Raw genomic sequence first — 9,450 nt, 5'->3', positions numbered from 1 at the left:
CCATGAAAGGGGCAAAATTTTTTTTTGTTTCCTTTTAATGCAAAGAGTCGTTCGGGTTGCACCCCTTGGGATAATGCATTTCGTTTTTTTAAAACCATATTACCAAAAAAAAAAAAAAAAAAAAAAAAAAAACTGTGATAAATTTTTTATTTTGAACATGCTGAATGAAAAAATAAATTGTGAGCACTCAGTTTTTTAGTTTTGATCATTTTCCCATTGATTTATCATGGTTTTTGCTTTAAAAAAGGGAAAGAAAAGTTATCAAGTTTTGGCGCAGTTTTGTAAAGCATGATAAACACAACCCAACATTAACAGGAAAATTATGAGAGAAAAATATCCACTTCTAAAAGTTTGTTGTAAAGTATTTTTGAAATGTTCCAATTTTCATTTAAAAATGTTTTTTAATGTTTTTTTTTTTTTTGTCGAATCTTTTTTTTTTCATGAATGAAAAAATTGTAGGCTAAAGAAGTAATTAAACAAAAGGGGTTTAGAAAAGTAGGGCCCCCTCAATTTTTGGTGTTCCCCAAACGTAATACCCCCCTTTTGGGCAGGGGGAAAAAAATGTTAAATAACCTCAAAAATTTTTTTTTAAAATAAAGAAGAAAAAGCTAACAGAAAAAAGCAACGAAAGAAAAAATTTAAAAAAAAATTTGGCAAATTTAACTTTAAGGTAGAATTCAGTATCTGTAATGGGGCAATGCGTTTCCACCAAATTTTTTTTTTCTTTCCTTTTGTGGAAAACAGAACATAAAGGGTCATACGTTGGGGTTGTTTTAGCTACATTTTTAAAAGAAACCCCGGGGTTTGGGGGGTTCGAATCGTTTGTCCCCATTAAAGACGGAAAAATTTTAAAAGGAAAAGAATTTTTTACGGCTATTTCCGTATTGTACTTTAAATTTTTTTTATTTTCCCTTTATTAAAAATTTTTTTTCTAGGATTTCAAATGTATGCGAAAATTTTTTTCCCCTCTTTTCAGCCGAACAAAGCTCCGTTTTTTACCGCCGGGAAAAGGTTAAGTTTTCCAAATATCTGAAAGGATCCGAATAAAGACTTGTCATCCTTAAAACTGTTTTTTTTGTGGAGCCGCAAACCCTAAGCAAGGAAAAATTTAAGGGGTTGTAAAAACTAAACTTAAACTTCCTTATATAATACAGGGTAAGAATATAAATGTTTTGTTTTACATATTTAAGCAAAATCCGCAATTTTTATTTGGGTCTTTTGGCGTTTTTCCGGCCCCCATGCCCGGGAATTTAATTTCAGTTTTTGTGCAGTTTTCCCGGGGGTTTTTGTATGTTCCCTAAAAGGGAAATTCAAAATTTTTGGACCTTTTCAAGAAAATATTCATCGAGGCATACGAGGTGAATATAAACCCCCGGGTTTGGTCTGAAAGGGGTTTAGTTTACCGATGTCATCATAATCGTAAAATTTTTTTCTATAATGAAAAAAAAAGCAATGTGGTTTAAAATGGAAAAAGTAAAGCTAGATACTTTTTTTAAAACATAAAACCCATCAAAATTACTACAATCTTTAAAATTTTTTCAGCCCATCTAAACATATAATGTAAATGAATATAAAATTTAAAACAGTATTTAAATTTTTACATTTAAAATTTTTAATTAACAAATTTTTTTTACAAAGGAAAACAAAATTGTTTTTCTATAACATCACTTTTTTCAATGAGTATCCCCCTTTCTATGGACCCCCATGTAACAAAAAACCGCCCCCAAAAAGATAAAGCGGAATTTTTTAAAACCATAAAAAAAAACTGAGTTACTGAAATTATTCTATATTAAATTTTTTTTATTTCCAAACGTTTAACGTTTATTTGCAACACGGGGGAAACCGTTCAATAAATTTAAAAGGGATTTGGGCCCCCCCGGGTACAAAAAAAAAAAAAATTTTTTCTGGGGTTTTGGGCGGGTTTTTAACCCAAACCAATGTTTTAAACAAACGGTAAAGCCCAAAAGGTGAAAATGTTTCCGAATGTTAAAAACGGGTTTAATAGGCCCTTAAGTCCCGAGTTTTATTTTGGTCTATTTTTTTGTTTTTTTGTAATGCAAGGGCATGGGAATGCTGGTTTGGTTTGGATATAAAACACATTTTTTAAATGGCCAAAAGCCAAAAAAAACGAGGTTTTTTAGGGAGGGTTTCACTTTATAATTTATTTAATACCGAGCCTTTTATAATATATATCTGCACCTTTTCCCAAACGGGAAAAAACCAGGAAAAGACAGTTATAAAAAATTCAGGAAACAATTTCCCAATTTAAACAAACCCTAAAGTAGATATTTGAAAAAAGGGGGGATTTTAAAATTGTAATGTACAAAACAAATATATTTTTGGCCCAGTAACCCCCTGGGAAAAACAATTTGGGCAGGGCCCCTATAATCAATTTTTAAAATGTCTCTGTTTCAAAGTGTCCTTTCGATTTGTATAAGTAATTTTGAAAACCCGCTTGTATAAAGTAAACTTCCAAAGTATAAAAAAGAGAGAGCAAAAATATAAAAAAAAAAGCTTTTCCCGAAAGGATGATTTTCTAAAAAAAAACAGAAAAAGATAAGTTTAACCCCAAACTGTGACGGCAAAGTATCTTTTTTTGGCTCCAAAAATAAATAACTTACTTCTATGAGGTTATGGAATGGGCTGAAGTCCCGGGATTAAAACATAACATGGGGGAAGGGGAAAAATTTGATTTTAAATTTTGTGGGGAAAATTTTACCCCTTTGGGTTTAAATGAAGGGGTTTTCAATGAACATTTTTTGCACTTATGTTTACACTAATTTTAACTTTTATCAAACCAGATTGAAGACAAAAGACAACAACCCAAAAAATATAATTTTTGGTTTTTTGTACAAAAATTAATGAAAAAAAACAGAAAATAAAAATGAAAGGGGTAATTAACGGAAAAAATTTGGGGTACCCAAATTTAAATTTTTTATCCTGAACTCGGGTTATCAAAAAACATTCCACCCATCTCGAAAACATTTTAAGGTTTCCCTCCCCGAAAAAAAACGTGAAAAATACAAAATTTTAAAATCGAATTCCCGATTTTTCCCCGGAAGTTTAAAAAATGGGAAACCCTTGAAATTCGAGATACCAAAGATCCAACGAAAAGCGAAAAAAACATTATGATCTCGTTTATTTATGAGTAAAAATCGACAGTCAAGCCAAAGGGTTTGACCGCAAGATTAATACAGGAGGAATTAATGTCAAATGTATCGAGTCTCAATTTATTGAGTGCTAGTGGAATTGTTGTCTTCATTCCAGTCTAGTAATTGAGTCCAATTAAATTTTCTAACATTCGAGAAAGCTCTGGTTTGAGTCATGTTGACATTGTTTGTGCATTCGAGAAGGCCCCTGCCCAAAAATTTTAACTGGACCGACATAAATTTTTTTATTTTGGGGTAATTCTGTTGTGTTTCTATAAAAAGAAAATTTTTTAAAATTCGAGCAAGTTCCCGTTTTTTTTTTTTAAAAAAGGGGTCTTTAAACATTTTTTACCCTTCGAGCCCAAACTGTTTTATTTTGATTGAGTCCCTTTAAAAGATTTTTTTTACAATTTGATGAAATCTTATTTTTCTTTGAATGTCCTGTAATTAAAATTTAGTCCTACTGAAAATTTTTATATTATTTTTACATACAAGTAGGTTTTCCAAAAGGGAATTTTTATTTCTTGCCCATTTATTCCTATCAATATTTTTTTGTTTTTAGTTGAGTAACGGTTTTCTTGTACTTGGATAAACCCGTTTATGTTTTTGTGCTGTTTTGGGGGGCTCCCGTGCTTTTCCCGGGAAAGGCCCCCCCCTTACCTTTTTGTAAAAAACTGTGGGCCCATTTTCGTGTAACCCCCCTTTTTGATTTTAATTTTCCCCAGTAAATTTGATTCCTATTGGGTGTTCTTACATACGATAAAAATCTGGTACATGATCTTTTCCTTTTTATATGTGAAAAATTTTAAACTGATAATAGTTTGTTGATGTAGAAACCCGGGAAAAAAACAAGTGGCTTTTAAAAGAGGGGGTAAAAAATTTTTATCAAGGGCCTCCCAAATTTTCTTGGCTACCTTAATTTTTTCCTAGGAAAACAAAAAGGGTTTTTTACTGATGATGGATGGGCTTTGAACAGGTATTAAAATGGTTTAAAAAAAATTTATGATGAAAGGGCGGGGTAAACAGGTTGTAAATTGGTTTTATGAATTTAGATAACAAGGGTCGTTCGAGTACGCCCCAAAGCTAAAAATACAATTGTATACACATTAGATGTACTGGAAACCTGAACAGTTGAAATACAATAGTAACACATTAGATGTAATGGAAACCTGAACAGTTGTTTCAATTTCTTTAGTATTTTCATAACATATGTTCCGACACAGCTTCTGCACTCTTTTTTACTAAAAGTCTTGCAAATGTAACGAGTTCAAAAGCAAGTCAAATTATGAGCCAGTTAATACCTGATCGAAACCGAATTTAAACGACAGAGTCTTAGTTTATATCAGCAAGTCTTTAGAGCTTATTTCACAGCACCAAAACATCATTGTCCATCTAAGAACGGAGCTTTCATAAATAGATATGACACAGTTAGAGCTATTTATATGCTTAGATTTTAAAAAATGTTGCCCCCGCCCCCCTTCCCCCCGCCATTGAACCAGCATAAACACATTGGAAAGAGCAGATGCTGACGTTAAAAACCAGTATGCCTATCAATAAAAGAGCTATGCTAAGTTAGCAGTACATGCCTCTCGTTTCCCCCCCCCCTCTCTCTCTCTCTGTTCGTGGTTTTTCTCTCGCTCTGCCCCTCTTGTCGGATCGTGTTTGGTGTCTGTACTGGCAGAGTATGAATTTGGCACCACGAGTGGTTGCTTTTGTATGGAAAGCACGCGTGAACGTGTTTACCATGAATGTGTGATATATAAATCTGATATAATATAATGTAGTAGAACTATTAGGATTGTTTGGAGAACAACGTTTTGAATACTAGAAAATGCTTTTGTAAAAAAGCGCATGTCTCCCCCAATGCAAAGTCCTATAGGCACGAAGTCAATAGGGGTCAGGAGCGAAAGTCAAAGAGACACTGATGGTTGGCTGCAATAGGGATCATCTACTTGGCATGTCCAGTCATCATGCTAAATTTCAACACTAGTGGCCTAGTGGTTCTCAAGTCACTGTTCAGGCTCCTGTGACCTTGACCTTTGATCAAATGACCACAAAATAAATAGGGGTCATCTACTCTGCATGTCCAATCATCCTATTAAGTTTCAACATTGTAGGTCAAGTGGTTCTCAAGTTATTTCCAAAAAATGATTTTACATGAACAGGCCACTGTGACCTTGACCTTTATTAGACTGACTCCAAAATCAATAGGGGTTATCTACCCTGCATGTTCAATCATCCTATGAAGTTTCAACATTCTGGGTCAAGTGGTTCTCAAGTTATTGATCGGAACTGGTTATCAATGTTCAGGCCCCTGTGACCTGGACCTTTAACGGAGTGACCCCAAAAACAATAAGGGTCATTTACTCTGCATGAACAATCATCCTATGAAGTTTCAACATTCTGGGTCGAGAGGTTCTCAAGTTATTGATTGGAAATGGTTTTCCATGTTCAGGCCCCTGTGGCCTTGACCTTTAACAGAGTGACCCTAAAATCGTTGGGGTTCATCTACTCTGCATAACCAATAATCCTACGAAGTTTCATCATTCTGGGTCAAGTGGTTTTCAAGTTACTGACCGGAAATGGTTTTCAATGTTCGGGCCCCTGTGACCTTGACCTTTCACAGAGTGACCCCAAAATCGTTAGGGGTCATCTACTCTTTATGATCAATCATCCTATTAAGTTTCAACATTCTGGGTCAAGTGGTTCTCAAGTTACTGACCGGAAATGGTTTTCAATGTTCAGGCCCCTTTGACCTTGACTTTTAATGGAGTAACCCCAAAATCGATAGGGGTCATCTACTTTGCATGTACAATCATTCTATGAAGTTTCAACATTCTGGGTCAAGTGGTTCTCTAGTTATTGATCAGAAATGGTTTTCAATGTTCAGGCTCCTGTGACCTTGACCTTCGACGGAGTGACCCCAAAAACAATAGGGGTCGTCTACCCTTTATGACCAATCATCCTGTGAAGTTTCAACATTCTGGGTCAGGTGGTTCTCTAGTTATTGATTGAAAATGGTTTTCAATGTTCAGGCCCCTGTGACCTTGACCTTTGACGGAACGATCCCAAAATCAATAAGGGTCATCTACTCTTCATGACTAATCATCCTATGAAGTTTCAACATTCTGAGTCAAGTGGTTTTCTAGTTATTGATCGGAAATGGTTTTCAATGTTCAGGCCCCTGTGACCTTGACCTTTGATAAAGTGACCCCAAAATCAATAGGGGTCATCTACTCTTTATGACCAATCATCCTATGAAGTTTCAACATTCTGGGTCAAGTGGTTCTCTAGTTATTGATCGGAAATGGTTTTCAATGTTCAGGCCCCTGTGACCTTGACCTTTGATGGAGTGACCCCAAAAACAATAGGAGTCGTCTACTCCAGCAGCCCTACAACTCTATGAAGTTTGAAGGTTCTAGGTCAAATGGTTCTCCAGTTATTGCTCGGAAATGAAGTGTGACGTACGGACGGACGGACGGAAGGACGGACGGACAGACAGACGGACGGACAGGGCAAAAACAATATGTCTCCTGGGGGAGACATAAATATACACAGCAGCAGTGTGGCGCCAAAAGACTGTCAACAAGTATTTTGACACGGTGTTTTATTATTTTTGGTCCTTTGGCATCGTGGAATACATTTAATTCTATTTTGTTAATAGTTATGCTTGAGCATGTTCTATGTGGCGTGAATGATGGGCGCACATTTCATTTCCTCCCATGAATAGACTCAAGTCTCTTGTTATTTCCTTGGTTGCGTTACATGCTCCTAAATGGTAAAAACTATTGTTAGTGCGCGTGTTTCATATTGCCTTCATAGAGAGTTTTAGTTCGTCTATTCGAAGAAAAAGTAGTGCACTAATCCGTTCAGCGGTATTTGTTTGTAGGTTGGTATCTCAGTAGTATCGGAAGTTAACAATTACCGCCCTGTTTCAGTGTTAAGTGTTTGTCTAAAGCTTAGGAAAAGGTTATTTAGGATCAGGTTGAGGAATATCTTTCTTCTAATAATCTTCTGTATGGTTTCCAGTCCTGCTTCAGGCAAGGCTTCTGCACTGACACATGTCTCAGCCATCTTCAGATTGAACTAGGTTCCAAATGGATAAAGGTAATCTTGTTGGTATGGTGTTGTTGGATTTACAGAAAGCCTTTGAAACAGTGGATCATAGCATTCTGTTGATACAGCTGAAGGCAATAGTTGTTCTCTCAGAGGTTGCTGTTCAATGGTTTACTTCATATTTGTCTGACAGACATTAGTTGGTGGATATCAGTGGCAGTCACTCTTCTCGTGCAACTTTTTCATGCGGTGTACCCCAGGGCTCTATTCTAGGTCCTTTGTTGTTTTTCAAGGTTAAAGTCTCAGGCTGAAAGAGTTGATCTTATATAAGGGGTTTCAAGTGGCCCCTGCTACACTAGAGGATATATTGCTAACACATGACGATATAGCCGACGTCGGTGTGATAGGAGTTCCGGATGAAGAAGCAGGAGAACTGCCGAGAGCTTATGTCGTGAAAAAGGCGGGAAAGGCTATAACGGAAGCAGAAATTATTAGATATGTTGACAGTATGTTAATCATTTACATGTCACAGAAGTTCAGGTGTAGACCTTTTGTGTCTTATAACATTGCGTGTTGCTTTATATTATTGTCTAAAATTGCAGTTACACACCACAATAATTTGTTGATAGGCTTCATATATTTTTTATTAAAATTTTCAGTTTGAGTTTCTTTGTACAAATACATCCACCTCAGATTCTCCCGTAAAATTTTTTTCCCTAACTTTTGTACTTCATTAGGTTTAATTTTAGACATTGCCCGATAAAAGAAACCCGACTACTTTCATATGCCGTTAGCGTTCTGATTTTATTATTTACTATAAATATGACCATAGCACATGGAGACATCATTTTTCTTATTCATCTGTTTGAAACAACTAAATTAATTCTTTTTCTTTCAGGTAAGGTTTCACCCCACATGAAGCTTAGAGGTGGTGTAGAGTTTGTCAGTGAAATACCAAGAACCCTATCGGGGAAAATTCTTCGTAAAACTTTGAAACTGAAGGCAAAAGCTTTGTCAAAACTTTGAAAACTAAAGCGAAGGTTTTATTATGAAACCGGAAGTTTGGTTAAAACTTTAAGACGAAAGTAAAAACTTTAATAAAACTTCGAATATGAAGAAAGAAACTTTATTAAAACGTTGAAAATGTAGGTGAAAGCTTGGTTAAAACTGTGAAAATTTTGACAAAAGCTTTGTTTAGACTTTGACAATGACGGCAAAAAGTTCGTCAAAACTTCATCAAAGTTTTTAGAATTGAGTGATATGAAGGGTCTGAACAACTAATTTTGTCCAAGAGCAAATCACTTTTTGAGATATATTATTTCGATTCTAATATGTTATCACGAATTATTATCTATATCTTTGAAGACATTCACCAAATATTTCCCCGTTTTGTGTGGCTTTCTTTTCCAGCGCCCAGCCTATCGTTTGACGCTATGACGTCATAATTGTGATGTACAAACAGTACATGTGTTGCATAATAACTTCCAATTTCAGTCTTCTTTGTTTAGAAGTGAACGGAAATAAATCGGAACGTGTTAGAATATATCATATAATTCCTTCGCATCTGGACTCCAAACAATGGCTCAAACGGTCACGAGAGGTCATGAGTTGTTTTTTTAAAATAATACTTGACTGCACACTCCAGTTACATTAACAGCAATTGGACATTAAGTTCGATATATTATACAACATTTCAATAATCATTTTTACCCTGTTTAGCATTTCTGTACGCCAACAATGGAGTACAGGAACTGCTACATCGTCCTAGTCCTTACTTTGTAAGGACGTCTGTGGTTTGCCATGTGCCCCCTCGTCAGAAGCATGGATTCCTCTGAATAAGTCTGATATCTTGATTACCGCGCATATAGCTTTGAAATATTCAATTTTTTTTGCAAAACAAACAACAACAACAACACAAAAAAACTGGACAAAAAAAACAACAACAACAAAAAACCAACAACATTTAGTCGATGTACTTCATTGTGATTTATGGCTATAAACCCAATAAAAGAAATTGTTCTTTGTTTCATATAAGTAGTATAAGAAAGGATGGTGCGAGGACATATCTGACCCCACTTGACATATGACCCTTGACCTAAACCGACCAATGCTGACCAATTTCAACAAATTTAAAACAAATTTTAACAAATTATTGTTAAAACCTATAGTAAAATATGATTAAACACTTCCACCAAATATTTGCCAAAATCCTGCCAAGTGGCAACAATGTGGCAGTCGCTGCCAA

General features: G+C 35.3%; 1 protein-coding gene across 1 annotated transcript; it reads left to right on the top strand.

Moving 5' to 3' along the window:
* The first annotated feature begins 7,246 nt into the window (after positions 1 to 7,246).
* Positions 7,247 to 8,586, top strand: LOC128546946 (luciferin 4-monooxygenase-like). The gene is made up of 3 exons (XM_053518375.1): positions 7,247 to 7,374; positions 7,506 to 7,711; positions 8,104 to 8,586. Exons 1-3 carry the CDS (start codon positions 7,247 to 7,249, stop codon positions 8,229 to 8,231), a joined length of 462 nt encoding a protein of 153 aa, XP_053374350.1. The 3' UTR covers positions 8,232 to 8,586.
* The last annotated feature ends 864 nt before the right edge of the window (positions 8,587 to 9,450 follow it).

The sequence above is a fragment of the Mercenaria mercenaria genome, chromosome 11 (genome assembly GCF_021730395.1).
Source record: "Mercenaria mercenaria strain notata chromosome 11, MADL_Memer_1, whole genome shotgun sequence".
NCBI lineage: Eukaryota > Metazoa > Mollusca > Bivalvia > Venerida > Veneridae > Mercenaria > Mercenaria mercenaria.
Note: the sequence above shows the minus strand (reverse complement) of the source record. Positions and strands in the feature narration are given on the sequence as shown.

Bases quoted from the DNA above. Each gene is read 5' to 3' on its own strand.
- LOC128546946 (XM_053518375.1), top strand. From the start codon at position 7,247: ATGGATAAAGGTAATCTTGTTGGTATGGTGTTGTTGGATTTACAGAAA. The intron at 7,375-7,505 runs GTTTACTTCATA...TCAAGGTTAAAG, and splicing joins TCAGAGGTTGCTGTTCAATG to TCTCAGGCTGAAAGAGTTGA. The intron at 7,712-8,103 runs GTATGTTAATCA...TTTTTCTTTCAG, and splicing joins AATTATTAGATATGTTGACA to GTAAGGTTTCACCCCACATG.